The 14,987-nt window shown below is 40.2% G+C and overlaps 2 protein-coding genes across 3 annotated transcripts in view; one reads left to right on the top strand and one right to left on the bottom strand.

Moving 5' to 3' along the window:
• The window catches only part of TBC1D8 (TBC1 domain family member 8), a 158,389-nt gene extending 148,762 nt beyond the window's left edge, over positions 1-9,627 (top strand). For both annotated transcript variants that reach the window (XM_044670436.1, XM_044670435.1), the window contains exons 14-20: positions 105-203; positions 489-557; positions 4,322-4,562; positions 4,938-5,003; positions 6,410-6,499; positions 7,038-7,135; positions 7,790-9,627. In XM_044670436.1, the coding sequence (XP_044526371.1) occupies positions 105-203; positions 489-557; positions 4,322-4,562; positions 4,938-5,003; positions 6,410-6,499; positions 7,038-7,135; positions 7,790-8,227 (1,101 nt within the window). In that variant the 3' untranslated portion in view covers positions 8,228-9,627. The remainder of the gene's footprint in view (positions 1-104; positions 204-488; positions 558-4,321; positions 4,563-4,937; positions 5,004-6,409; positions 6,500-7,037; positions 7,136-7,789) is intronic.
• Positions 9,628-9,716: 89 nt separating this feature from the next.
• On the bottom strand, positions 9,717-14,235 carry RPL31 (ribosomal protein L31). Its single transcript, XM_044670437.1, has 5 exons — positions 14,148-14,235; positions 13,547-13,653; positions 10,535-10,660; positions 9,927-10,039; positions 9,717-9,783 (listed from the first exon to the last, which is right to left on the bottom strand). Exons 2-5 carry the CDS (start codon positions 13,651-13,653, stop codon positions 9,752-9,754), a joined length of 378 nt encoding a protein of 125 aa, XP_044526372.1. The 5' UTR covers positions 14,148-14,235; the 3' UTR covers positions 9,717-9,751.
• Positions 14,236-14,987: the final 752 nt, after the last annotated feature.

The following is a 14,987-nucleotide window of genomic DNA, read 5'->3' as shown; positions in this document are numbered from 1 at the left end:
TTTTTTTTTAAAAGAATGGATTTTGCATTTAAAATCCACTAAGGACAGTTTGCATTTGCTGTTCTATATTTGAAGATATTTTTCAAATTCATGTCTTGCTACAGAAATTTGGAGACCAGTCAGTGGAGCTGATTGAACATATGCGTTGCAAACATAGGATCCGGGTTCTCCAAGGTCATGAGGATACAACAAAACAGAACGTTGTAAGTGAAGTGCTTCCCAGTATGGCTGCCACGGACATTGAATGGAGCTGGACATAGGGCAGGAATCAGAATAATGGGTGACACTTACTTTCTAGAAATATCGGATCACTCTGCAATGTCACCAACCATGTATGAGTGATTTCAATGAAAGGGAAGTTTGCATTGCAACCTTTTATGCATTAGTGAGCCCAATTCTTCAGACTTTCCAAGTGACCAACAATTACATGGTCTTTTCTATATACCAAAGCAGATATTCACTCCATACTGTTCTTTCCTTTCTTTAAGCTCCGGGTTGTTATTCCAGAAGTATCGATTCTCCCTGAAGATTTAGAGGAACTCTATGACTTATTCAAGGTATGTAACAATAAAAAGGCCAGTCATGAATGTTTGATAGAAGGGAGATAGAGAAAGTCCTTATAGGTATGAACATTGAGTTATAAAGTAAAATTTAAATTGTTTCATAATTGTAAGACAAACTGTTGACAGAAGTCCTTGTAGTTCCTTTGCTATTTCCATTTAGTGTTTTGTTATATATGCAGATAACCTGATTATGGAGAACTCTAAACTTGGAGACTGTAGGAAGAGGTAGGATTTTAGCTGGGACTATAGGTACAGTGACAACTCACTTACCTAGGGAAACTCCCCTCTTCCCTATACCCTCTCCCCAGATTGGGAGACCAGAGCTGCAAACTCGGTAATAAAAGGCTTCTGATTTGACAGAATAGATGTAATAAAGTTTATGTGGTAAGTGCTCCATTCACATTTTGGCAGCTTAATTTTAAGCACAATTTTAACAGGGTTTGGTTGTCTGTATTTCTAACACGTGGGTGAAATGAAGTATATTAATTAGGAAAAGCGTGGCATAGGAAGGACAGCAGGAAATGACCTCTGACTGACCACTGTGAGGGAATCCACGAAAAAGAGACATAAGAATTTAAAAATTCACGGAGTCTGACATCATTTAGTGTAGAGGTAAACAGCCTGGCCTACCTTGACAGATGGGGTCTGTTGGCTCAGCAGAGCAGAATCATCAATGGTTATGACTCAGACAGATCTGACTGTGTTCAATATATTCCTCTTAGCACATTTTAGGAAGATTTCTAGGAAAGGTTTTTATTTTTAAAGCCTTTTGTTTTTTCACCCAAACATTAATCCGAAGATTCACTTTAGAGTACTCCATCTCATGCCAATGCTGTGTAGTGTTATACCTAATTGTGCCACACTGCATTTTGTATCTGGAAAGCATCTATTTCTTAGGGAATAATAATAAATAAGTCAGAAGAAGGTTTACAAGGGAAAGAGGCACAGAAATGTGACTTGTCCATGATCATACAGCTATTAAGAATTAGGAAGGTTTTAGTAAAGATAGTAGTCCTTGTGCACACTGCTTTGAAAACATGTTTTTGTATAAGTTGTGCAGTTCTCTTGCCTAATAATAGCTCCAGTTCATGATAATGGCTAGCATTTTTAAGGTTTACAAAATGTTTTATGAATATTATCTCATTTTATACTTTTAATGACTCTGTGAATAAAGTACTATTATGACACCCCCCACAAATACCCCCATTTTAAAGATGAGGAAATTGATGCACTTAAGTGACTTGCCCAGAGGCTATATTTGCACTCAGGTCTTCCTGATTCCATGTCAGCTACTCTCTATTCAAAGTCACCTAGCTGCTTCTCTCTCTAATTTTTTGTACTCTTCTTCACAATCCTGTAGAAAGTTTTAGTGTTACCAGTCAGGCAGCAGCTATTTATTAAACACCTCCTCTTTGCCAGGCACTTGACTTAAGTGGTGGGGATACAAAGAAATGTAAAAGATAGTCCCTGCTTTTAGCTCACAGTCTAATAGTCTAATAGGGAAGACAATGTGTAAACAACAATGTACCAAAAAAAGATATAGATGAGATAAATTGGAAATAATCAACAGAGAAGGCACCAAATTTAGAGGGACTGTGAAAGCTTCCAGTGAGGAAAGAGCATCCTAGGCAAGGGGGACTGAAGATGGACTTTCAGTTGAAAGAACTCTAAGGGGAACCCTGTGTCACTGATGCCAGTGTACGTGGGAGGGTCAGGGTAATGAGGTGTAAGAATACTAGAAGACAGGGTTGTTGTGAAAAAGCTTTGAATATCAGACTTATATACTTCATCCTGGAGGTGACAGGGAAAGAATGAGCTGAGGATACACCTACCTAGGTTGTGAGCCTGGGTGAGTAGGAAGATGCTTAAGAGGGAAGTGTGGAAATGGGGAGGGTTTAGAGGAAAGATGAATTCTGTTTTGGGCACGTTGAGTTTAAGGTGTTTATAGGACATCTAGTTCAAGATGCTCAATGGGCAGTTGAAGACATAAGACTGGAAAAAGGCAAAGGAATAGGGCTAGATAAGAAAACTTGAGAATTACCAACATAGATCTAATTGGATCCATGGCTGCTGCTGAGATAACCAAATAAACTAGAGAGGGAGAAGAAATAGGGGGCTCAGGGTCAGAGGCCCAGAGGATCCCCATATTAGCAGGTATGACTTGGATGAAGATGTAGCAAGAGGCTAAAGAGTGGCCAGATAGGAGAAAAAGAACACTAACGAGTGCCACAAATACCAAGAGAGAAGAAAAGAGGGTGAACAAGTGTTAGAGACTGGTTAGGGGGTCCACAGGGATGAGAAAAAAGGCCATTGGACTGGCTATAAAGAAATGTTTAGTAACTGGAGATGTTGTAGTTGGATGATGAGCTCAAAAGCCAGAGTATAATTAAGAAAGTGAGAAGGAATGAAGTGGAGGCCTCTGAAGACCTTCTCAAGTTTATCCACAAAAGAGAGGGTTATCATATAATATAGTTGGGATGGATGAATCAAGTGGAGTTTTTTAAGAATGGGGAGGATGAGGGAGAAACCCTGTCATTTGTAGGTAGTGGGGAAACAGCTAGCACATAGATTAAAGGGAATGTGATCCACTGTGCTTGTAGAGAAGTTTGCCTTGGCAAGAAGGGCCATCTCTGCAGGGAGACGGGTAAGTCAGTAAGCATTTACTGTTAGGCACTGTGGGCACTTAGCTATAAGGTAAAGGAGGTGAAGGTGGCACAAGGCATGGGTGACATAAGATGAGGAGGAGGAAGGAGAAGCAGCTCTTGGCAAATGGGCTCAAATTTTTTAGTAAAGGAAAAGCAAGCTTATCACCTGAGAATCAGGACGTTTGAAGGATGGAAGAGATTTGGAAAAAACACTGTAGTGAGTTGAAGAAGCATAAAAGGATTGCCTTACAGCATCAAGGGCCCAGGCAAGGTAATGCAACAAATTTGTAGTAGATCTGATCAGAAGTTTTGTGATTTCCTCTTGTAGCAGCTTGTGTATGAGCAGACGGCATGCATGGTGGGAACGATCCAAGAATGAAGCTTGGCAGGGCAAGATTAGTTGTAAGATGACAGGCCAAGGGACCCAAAGGGGGAGGGCAGGTAGAGTAGAATTGGTTCACAAAAAGGCCATCAGGAAAAGGAAGTGTTGGAGGAGGAATTAAGGTACTGAAGGTCATGGTGTGAGCAAAGACCAGCATGTGGCATTGCGAAGGAAGAGGTGGAGTAACAGATTGTGATCACAGGAGTTGTACATGTGAGTGATGGCAAGATGGAAAGAATGACTATCTGTGTGGTGGCTGTGGGAGAGTGCAGTAAAATAGGGGACATATGTAAGTTGAATAACTAAGAGGTTGGGATGTTTGTAGTAGTATCCATATGTATGTGGAAGCCTCTTGATGATCTGTTGTGAAGAGCATTGGAACTGGAGTAAAGTAACCCAACCTGGTTTCAAATGTTTTTCTTAATATGCAAGTCGCTTCTTTTTCACAAAATGAAGTGAGTCAAGATTCTTTCAAGTTCTCTTAGGTTCTAAATCTTACAGTTAGCCACTGATCACAGAGCTGTTAAGTGGCACAGCAGGATTGGCCTTCAAGTTTTTTGAATTCAGGTGCCATGTGGTTTCCAAGATGCCACCCCTCTGCGACCTTATCCCCTAACAACACTACCATGAAAATAAAATTAGGCAAGCTGTGAATGATTCACCTGTCCCTTAGCTCCTAAAGGCTTCTGCTCTTGTGACTCGTCTTTATAGTTAACTTTTTTTTTTTTAAGAGAGAACACATGATAAGCTGTTACTGGGAACAGACGAGTCCTGCATTTCAGCGCCATGATCCCAACAGACCGTATGCTGAACAGTATCTGATAGATGCACAACAGTTCACGAACCTTTACAAGCTCGTCTCCCCATGGACATGTGGTGCCCACACTGAGATCCTGGCTGAAAGAACCTTTCGCCTCCTGGATGAAAACATGGATCATCTTATTGCATTCAAAGGATTTGCTATCTGCTTAGGTAATCCTATATCTCTTGGCTAGTTCAAAGATAGCTTTTAAAGTAGAAGCTTCATTATTGAAGACTACAGCAGGGTGAGGTATACGGAGCACCCAGATTTCAGAGCTTATGTGTACTGATGACAGTGACAAGCTTGTTTCTAATTAAGTACTATTTTCATCTGACAAGGGGTTTCAGTCTAGCCCTTTTGTCTAAAAGATCAGACAGGAGAGAAGGCTGAGAATTACTTTGCAAAGCTTTGTTTAAAGCCTAAATTTACTAAAATCAATGTAAATTTAAAAAAAAAAATGTGGAGTTATCCATTTCATGAAGTGAACTGTTTTTATCTCTATGGTGGGAATATTGTATAATGCATTTTCTACTTCTCATTTGCAGATATTATGTACAATGGAGAAATGAATGAAAAAATAAAACTTCTTTATAGGCTTCATCTCCCTCCTGGTAAGATATAGTGAGAAAAGCTGTCTTTAGTCTGCCCAGATATAGGCATTTCACATTATTGTATATCTGGGGAGTGGGATAACATGTTACCAATTTGAATTGTGCTCCTTTCAAAATCTGGTGGGGAAATATTTTTTAAGGCACATTTTCCTAATTTTACAAAGCCTACTACGATCAAATGGGGTCTTTGGGGCCAAGTCTGCTGATCTTGCTTTTCTGCCCCAAGTCGGCCTGTGCTTATAAATTCCTCTTTGTGGTGGCTATAGGGAAAAACATGTTTTGACCAAACTTCAGAAATAAAACAGTAAGAGAAACATGTACTCAAAAAGGAGATTCTTGCCAGGTAGTTGACAACCAAGCTAGAATCTGAAATTGAATGGCCCACTCCATGTTGAACCCAGGGGCAGATAAGCATCCGAGAAGCCAAATCTTTAATTACAAGAGGAATCCAAGTGCTAGTTTAATTTATCAAAAACAAAAACAACCTAAAAGTATAGTACATGTGATAAAACTTAGTAGTAGTAAAGGAAATGGCTTAATATCTTTAGAAGAGTGCTGAAACTGGATCAGTTAAAATTCAAACTCTGCTACTTACTACCTTTAAAGCAAGTCATTTATGCTCTACTCTCTGCCTTCATTTCTCCATCTGAAATAGGGCTAGACTAGATAAACTCTCAGGGCCCTTTCCAAATTTAGACCTAATATATTGGCAATATATATTTACAAAAAGCTGATTAGAAAAACACGGTGATGGGCATCTGAATAGCACAGTGGACAGATTGTCAGGCCTAGAGAAGAATCCAGGTTTGACTCTGGCCTCAAACACTTACTAGCTGTGTGATCCTGGGCAAGTCACTTAACTCCAATTGCCTAGCCCTTACCCTTCTGTATTAGAACCAATATTGTATATGATTCTAAGACAGAAGGTGATGGCTAAAACAGAAAACGTTAATTCAGACTTCAGTGCCACCTTGTGGAGACTTGACCACTTAATCAGACTGAGGTAAATTACCCAAACCTTATAGATTGTAATCATTGACATTAAAAATTGAGAAATGTGGACTTTAAGATGCTATTTATTCAAGATTACATGAATCAAAACTATGTCCCAACACTATTAAATTGCAAAAGACAACAAATGTTTTGTTTTGTTTTTTTACATTTTTAAACCCTTAACTTTTGTGGATTGGCTCCTAGGTGGAAGAGTGGTAAGAGTAGGCAATGGGGGTCAAGTGACTTGCCCAGGGTCACACAGCTAGGAAATGTCTGAGGCCAGATTTGAACCTAGGACCTCCTGTCTCTAGGCCTGGCTCTCAATCCACTGAGCCAACCAGCTGCCCCCCACAACAAATGTTTTTTAAAGAAAATTGTATAAGAATTTAAATGTTCAATTTTTTCTTTTGTAGCTCTCACTGAAAATGACAAAGATAGTCAATCACCATTAAAGAATCCACTGTTGTCAACTTCAAGACCTCTGGTCTTTGGGAAATCAAATGGCATGTATTGGTTTTAATCTTTAAGTTTTCCCTTTCGATATGACACATATGTTGGAATTACATTTTTCTGTGCTCTGACTTGACCTACTTGTTGCCACTTTTGCAAAACCTCTTGGAGGTAAAAGATTCCCAGTCAGGCAGTACTGCTTAATGGCCACTTCCTCCCTACTATGATGCCATCTCTCCTCACCCCAATAAAATACAAAGATTGTTGTCCCAGGTCCCTTCTCCATAACTATGTGGGAAGGGGAGAAAAATGAAAAGCTATTAGTCACAGCTATAACAGTGTAGTCAGAGGTCCTCAAGTTCCAAATTATATTGAAGTCATTAACACTGCATCCTGTTCCTCCTCCTTCTCCCTCTGGGGATGCTCCCCAGACCCATCTTAAGTGATTAGTATATACTCAGGAATCCCATGAATATTAGAAAGTCTTTGGAATAAAACTGAAAAAGTTATGGTTCCCCCATACTCTTAGCCATTAGCTTCTTTCTGCTTTTATGACTTTTTGTTTTATCATTGTTTTTCCTCTGTCTCAAGGTGATACTATTGATTATCAGAAGCAGTTGAAACAAATGCTTAAGGATTTAGCCAAAGAAAAAGACAAAACTGAAAAAGAACTGCCAAAAATGAGCCAGGTAATCATTCAAGTATACAAACAAAAACTCTAAATTCAGCTGTACGTTTAGTCCCACATATATGGCACCTTGCCTCAGTTCTGATAATCCTCAGATAACAGTCAAGGCCAGAAAAGTGCTAGAAGTCCTTCTAGCTTGGTAGGAAGACATGCCCCAGACTCTTCTGCTGGCCTGTTTCAAGAACCCAGGACAACCCTCAACGGAGGGAATTCAAGAATACAATGAAAGGATTACAATTACAACTTCATTTTAAGTAACCTCTACTAAAGTTACTACTTCTTGTGGCCTAGTAGGAGTCACTGGGAACATTTAAGGCAATGTTAGTAAGGTACACCTCTTCCAAAAGGTCCTACCATGTTGAGAAAGGCCCTGTTAATTTTTGAAAGAGGATTCAGTGGGCCTTCCAAAATTTAAAACATTAAGGGACTGCTCAGGGCTAAACAATCTTAAATCTGCACTCCTCAGATTTCTTGTGACTCGAAACTGGCAATCTTGTATCTTATGAATTGCATGGCCAAATACAATCATAGATATATAATCCTCAATTTGAATTCGGTGACTTGATTTTCTATTCCTTTCTTTTAGAAATGTAAATAGCCACTATTAAGATTCTTTACTGGAAAATGAATACTAATTATGTTTTCCCCCCCCCAGAGAGAATTTATCCAGTTCTGTAAAACTCTATATAGTATGTTTCATGAAGATCCAGAGGAAAATGACCTGTATCAAGCTATTGCCACAGTAACTACTTTGTTACTGCAGATCGGAGAAGTGGGGCAGAGGAGTAGCAGCTCAGGAAGCTGCTCAGATGAGTATATGGAGGATATACAAACCGAAGGATCTGCTTCCACCTCTGACCAGGACTCAGTTTTTACTGATGTGGGGAAGATGCCTCATAGATATTCCCAAGCATTATCTATGACTGAAGGGGATTGGACTGTCTCCCTTGAACATATTTTAGCATCACTTTTGACGGAACAGTCGCTAGTAAACTTCTTTGAAAAGCCACTAGACATAAAATCTAAACTTGAAAATGCCAAGATCAATCAGTATAGTCTCAAAACCAATGAAATGAGCCGCCAGTCTGAGTAAAGGCCAGTAGCACATACACCATTCTGCTGAGTACACTGGAGGATGCTATACCAAAGCACATGTTGGCAAACAAGGCTGCTTCTGAGTTGCTTAGTATGTTCTTTAAAATAGTGAGCATTGTCCAAATGTCAGCTTGAATTGTTTTACAAACTTGAGGGGTTATGGAGGTATCTTGACAGAAACCAAATGAAACGGGAAGCAAGGAACTATTAAACTTTACTTAAGGACTTGGACAGAAGCCATTACTTTCTTCACCAAATCTCAAACCAATTCTAGGTGAAGACCCTGGAGAAGACAGAACAGAGCAAGCTATGTGATTTGTCTCCCAGTGTTTAAACTACAGTTTTGTTTCAGAGTTTACTGATGCTTATTACCTCTCATACAGAGAGATTTTTTTAAAAAGAGCATTTCCCCCACCAATGAATGTAAAAGATGTTACTCAATTGAGTTTTGGGGTGTTTTGAGGTGAGGGAGGGACTAATTCAAGTCCAGGTTTAAGAGCTACTGTTTGCAAATGGCTTTTTTTCTTTTGCACTAATCCTGAAAAAAACCTGTTTCAATGCTGGTAATTGAAACTGTTTTATTATTTTTGGTTGTATTCAATTTGTATGTCTTGCAAAAAAAAAAAAGTGTACAAAACCATGCTTTTGATGTTGTTGGTTCCCAAAAGCAGTTTTTAATAATATTCTTTTGTATTGACTTGCTGGTTTTCTTTTAAGTTACTTGAACACTTTTCACAGCCAAGCCTTTAAACACACACAAACCTAAAATTTGGGAACTCAAAGACCTTGGCTAAAACTTGGTCCAGTCAATTCCCTGCATAAAAGTTTTATCATATTTGGAAAACACCTCATTTAGGATAAACTTTAAATATACTACTTCACCTCTATTCCAGGAACATAAACAAATCACGTCATTTTAATAGAATGGAATTTTACATATTTTTATGACTCACAACAGAAATAACACCTCCTAGAATAACAGACTTTACTCTTCAGGTGTGAGGAGACGGGAAAAGACAGTCATCCCTATTACATGAGGAGGAATTATTACACTAGTTGTTTCTGGATTTTACAAGAAGTCATAAGCCAAATGCAGATGTGCATCTGGTTGCAGTGGACTATCCTTCATCAAAACACATGTGAATTCCAGCAACCAACATTCTCTGGTCCCTTCTCCATTCATTGCATAGTCATGCTCTATGGCGACCAAGCAACAGCTTCTACTCAAGTAAAGTATGTAGACAGAGTGATGACAAAAAGTCTTGGTGCAGCGTGCAGCCTCTAGAATATAAAGGGTAATTATAGTTGTTGGTCCCCTTGGGTTCCCCATACTCAGGGTTCAGTGTTTAGAGGAAGAGAAATGATTTCAAGTTACTGCTCCTAACATAATCCTACTTAACAGCCATTAGGAATTTCAAAAGATTTATTTACCTGCAGTACCCAAATAGTCACAAACGAGTAACTCACAGACAAAACAGACCAGTAGCTGATATTTTAAAACTTTATTTAAATGATGTTCAATTTAGTTTTCATCCACATTGACTGTCTGTAAGCCTGCAAAGCAACAAAAAATACCTTAGTGAATTTCAATTTTGACATAAGGGATTTTCAAAATCAGGAATATGCTAAAAAAAAAAAAATCAGAATAAAAGACAATTGTCTTTCAAGGTGGAACTTCCAAGAACTGTATTACTTACTTTTGAAAGTAGTGACAGGCACGTAAGTAACCAAAGTATACAGCTTGTTTGGTGAGTCTTCATCTTCATTGCGTTTCCTGGACAAACGCACTCGGATACGGTACGGGACATTCCTGGGTGGGAACAGGTTTCAGAAAGTGTTTTGCCAAAGGAAATGCATACTTCACATGAAAAAAAAAAAGGTGATGGGGTTGCACACAACCACTAAAGATGTTAATAAAAATAAAACTTCAACTAACCCCTTGCTTGACACACTTCTTTTCTGTGTCTTCATTTACTAAGTGGTTACAACTGCCTACCACTTATGTTTTGGAAAGACAGGTTGTTTTTTTGAGTGGGGGGTGGGAGATACACTAGTTTAGTCAGAAGCCAGAAAGTACTTGGGGATGCCAAATAAATACTGATCTTTTGGTCTGAGATTCCCAATTCAGCATATCTTTACTAAAAATAACCCAAGCCCAAAGATGGGAAAGAGCTAACACTAAATAGTTACCACCCTAGGATATAGCACCATTCATTTTTTAAAATTACCACCCACTATCAATTAACTTCAGCAAATCACTAAACAAGCCTAAATAAGGGTTCAACTTCTTAGAAGAAACAAGCACCTTATTCCTTTGGCCCAAACGGCTTTGTTGAGTCTGGTGTCAATGCGTACATCAGGAGTTCCCATTTCTTTCATGGCAAATTTGCGGATTTCCTTTAGAGCCCGGGGAGCTCGCTTTTTGAAGCCTCTAAAATTCAGGGGGGGAAGAAATAAACACAAGTTTACTAAACATGTTAGATGAATTGCAGCTCTAAATCCCACCTTCTGCAGGCCTTTCCTAACCTGTCTTATCTCACTTCCATTGATTCTGTGTTTTTTTGATGTGCATCTTACTGTTCATGTCTCCTCTATTAGGATGTACACTCCAGGGCAAAGATGTTTTTGCCTTTTTTTATGTCCCCAGTGCATATTCAGGTACCAACCACATAATGCTTTGTTGACTAAATAAAACCTAGCCATATCTATGGTGTATGTGATGAGCTAAGCCAATAGTTCCCAAACTTTTTTGGCCTACCGCCCCCTTTCCAGAAAAAGTATTACTTAGCGCCCCCTGCCACATACTATCATGGCCCCCTTACAGTTATTCATGCCCCCAAATGCACCTGTGGCCATCCCTGGGCCCCCCACCCCCAATTGCTGCAGCACCCACCAGGGAGCGTTAGTGCCCACTTTGGGACTCACTGAGCTAAGTGATATAAAACATTGGTGAAGATGGCAGACTTTCCCCCTAAATAACTTTAGTGGCTAACATTTTATAAAGCTAGGATTTCAATAAATGACTGGACCTTGTTCACACACCTAGAATTCACTGGATGCATGACTTGACCTAGGTCTTCCTTATTCCCATGCCTCTAGCTGGGTATTTAATAGACAAGGGAAGTGGTAAAGGACTCAATACAGACATTGCTTTCTCCATTTTATGAGGGGTGACGGTGGGGTGCACGCTGGGAAATGAGATTAGAGTGGCACTTAAAAAAGAACTCATGATTTCTTACTCAACCAGACTTTCCCCCACTGATTCTTATGGTCAAAACTTTGAACTCCTGAAGATGTAGAGCACAGAATCTTTCCCTAAGCATAGATTTGTTAAAAATTGAAGGCAAATTTCATAAATCATCTTATACATAGAGCCTGCCAGTTTAATGGCTTTTGGAAACAAGATTGTACTTGAGACTGGCTGAAAATTGCATACATATATGCAATAAGTATTAACTAACATGTTTGGAGGAAACTATTCTTTAGAATGAGAGTGGCTATTTGACTACATATTAGAAGGTACAAGTCCCTGCCTTAAGGAACTTTTAGTCTAGTTGTATAGAAATAACTCCTCATATTTACATGGTGGTTCATTTTGCTCTGAGTAGCTTCCCAAAGCTACTCTTTTACAGATGAGACTAAGATCTTAAATCTAGGGCTTGACCTTAGAGGTCATTGAATCCAATACTCATTTTGGATCAAGTCTGGCTCAAACTGCATAAGCAACCTTAGACAGAACATTGAACCCTAGAGTTCTAGTTCCTTCATCTGTAAAATCAAGATGTTTTCATTAGTCTTATTTCAAAAGTCTGAATGAATCTCAGGACACTTCCCAGCTATGTGACCTTGGGAAGTCACCAAACTGCCACTACCTAGTTCTTCCAGTGTTTCTACCTTGGAATCAATACACAGTATTGACTCTTGAGAAGGTATGAGGGCTCAAAATCTGAGGTCTTCTAAATAGTCTTCTCTTAAGCCCATCCCATTCACTCAGTGACTGTCTTTTTTGGTAGGCTATGCCAAAACTTTTCTAAAACCTCGAACAAGAGGTGAATCCACTCAATAAGAGTCCAAAAATACAGAAAATAGAAAATACTAAATCACAAAGTAAATAGGCAGTTAATTTCAAGTGCAAATCCATATAATCAAGACTTCTAGAGATGAAGGTAAAATAATTTTTACCTATTGCTTTCTTTAGGCCCACAATTGTCTCCATGTTATAAATGTATACTATAAACAAGCTCAAAAGACAGGGGGGAGAAAAAAAAAAAAAGAAAATGTAACCAGACTAGCCATTTAGGAATACTTTTCTCCACTGGACCTTTATTTAAAGCAAAAGCCAACTACTTGAAGTAGAAATTTGGTCTACTTCCCAGAACAAATTATTCCAAATTTAAGGATTTCACTTGCACCTCTGTTATTGCTCAATTTTCCTAAGTAGGTAAACATACTAAAGTGAAAATAATCTAGGTACAGCTTCTCTCTTATTTATGCCTGACTAGTATGAATTCCTATGAGTTCCATCACTTAGATAACACTGGGCAACAATGATACCTAAACTATACCAGGATTTTAAATCTTTCATAAAGTAACCTTGGGGCAGGTAGGTGGCTCAATGATTTGAGAGCCAGGTCTGGACACTGGAGATCCTAGGTTCAAATATGGCCCCATACTTCCTAGCTGTGTGACCCTGGGCAAGTCATTTAACTCCCATCTCCTAGCCCTTACAGTTCTTCTGCCTTGGAACCAATGCAGTATTGATTCTAAGATGGAAGTAAGGATTAAAAAAAAAATCAAATTAAGCAAAATAAAACCTACAGATACTCTTCACGTCATTCCACCGATCTAACTCTTGGCTTAATATCACTACTGGTATAATGGCACTTAAAATCCCAAATTCATGCCTTTTCCTTGCCTCGGAATGAAAAGAAAAATTCTGGCAATAGGCAAGCTATGATCAACTCCTTACCTATAAAACGACCAGGTCAGGATTTAAGTAAAACTTCTCTCAAACCTATAATTACGCAACACAGACTTCTATAAACATTCCCCAAATGCATTTCAAAAAACATAATAAGCACTTCCATTTACACGAAATAGAAAACGGATCTCTATTCAACTGTGAATTCGTTACTTCCAACAAGCATTTTTAAGGGAATAAATTCAACAATTTAGCTTCCTAGCTGTCCTTGTAAAACCTTTACAGTTATCCACTCTTTGCGAATACGAGAATAAAAAAAACCATGTTAGCTTGTTCCCAACAAATTCCATCTGCAGAGACCCCAAAAGCTCGCGGAAAAACGATGTCCATACTTACACTCCATGGATCCGCTTGTGAATATTGATGGTATATTCTCTGGTCACCACCTCGTTGATAGCAGAACGTCCCTTCTTTTTCTCTCCACCCTTCTTTGCGGGAGCCATCTACACAGAGTAAAAATAAAGGATTTATGGACAAATGGGACTACCCTCTGCTCCCACCCTTGCCCCTTCTGCCAGCATGTTCCCTACTTCCGGGAGCGCCCCGACCTGGTGACCCTCATTCCCAGCCTCCTTCCCAAGACCTCTCTTCCCCCTTTCTCCGAGAAAGGGGGCACTCTCAGGCCTGAAGGCTCCCCACACGCGCGGCCCCCTTAAACCTCGCTTTCTCCCACAAGCCCCTGCGACTGCGAGTTCACCCTCCCCACCGCCTCCAAGCCCAGCCATCGGCGTTCCGCTGGCTCTCAGGGCCCGGGCCCCGAGTCTGGAGCTGGCATTAATTTAAAGAGGCCCCTGTGGCGCCGGGACGCTAACTCCTGCTCTGGGAGACAGAAGAGCCTCGGCCTAGCTAAGGAGGGGTCCCGCTGTCCAGATTAGAGCGACCACCGGAGAGGATGGAGGCGGATTCGCTGAGTGCAGGTAGCTGAGAACACACTCACCCTGCCCGGGACCAGGTCGGAAAGGAAGAACGCCGGGGATTGTGGGAGAACCTAAGACCCAGGACCAGGCACTGCTTCCGGGTCGCGCACGCGCAGGAGGGATAGTGAACAGCGGCTGCGTGGAAGGCAGGGGTTGAGGCGGTGCCTGCCCCTCAGCGTTTTGCGTAACACGGCAGAGGCGGGGCGGGGCGGGGCGGAGAAAACAAATTTCCTACATTTCTACCAGCCCACCTTTCTAAAGTCATTTGAGTTTACTCCTCTAAAGCCAGACTAGTTATGCTGAAGGGGCCAACCAGAACTGTTAGAGAATACCCCTCACCAAGAGTGGTTCCTGGCTGGACCCAAAACGCCATTTCTTCTCCCACCTCTGCACCTTTGCACTGATCCCCCGTTTCTGGATGCACTCCCTTCATCCTTCCACTTCGTAGACTCCTGAGCTTCCGTCAATGCTTAACTCGGGAGGCAGCCGTGATTTCCTCTCACTGTTTGAAAGATTTCTTCAAATAACCAAGTATTGACTTACCTTTTTACATAAAGTGTTCCTCTTGTTTCAAGTTAAGTACGCTTAAAAATATAAAGATTTTATAATCTAATTGGGGAGATAAGGCACATAGAACATAGAACACTGAATACGATAGAGACATGATTAGGGAAAACTTAGTAATGATTCTAATTACATTTCTATAGCACTTTCAAGTCCAATCAGTAACCGGGTCTTCTTGTTCTTTCCATATTCTACACACCATTTTTCTCCACCAGGTGGAGTTCAGGGAAGGCTTCTCTTGGAACGTGGCACCAGAGCTGAGCTTGGGATAAAAAGGGATTCAGAGAGCTTGGAAT

This window comes from Gracilinanus agilis, chromosome 3 (assembly GCF_016433145.1).
Source record: "Gracilinanus agilis isolate LMUSP501 chromosome 3, AgileGrace, whole genome shotgun sequence".
Lineage (NCBI taxonomy): Eukaryota > Metazoa > Chordata > Mammalia > Didelphimorphia > Didelphidae > Gracilinanus > Gracilinanus agilis.
This window is presented reverse-complemented; position numbering and strand designations above follow the sequence as displayed.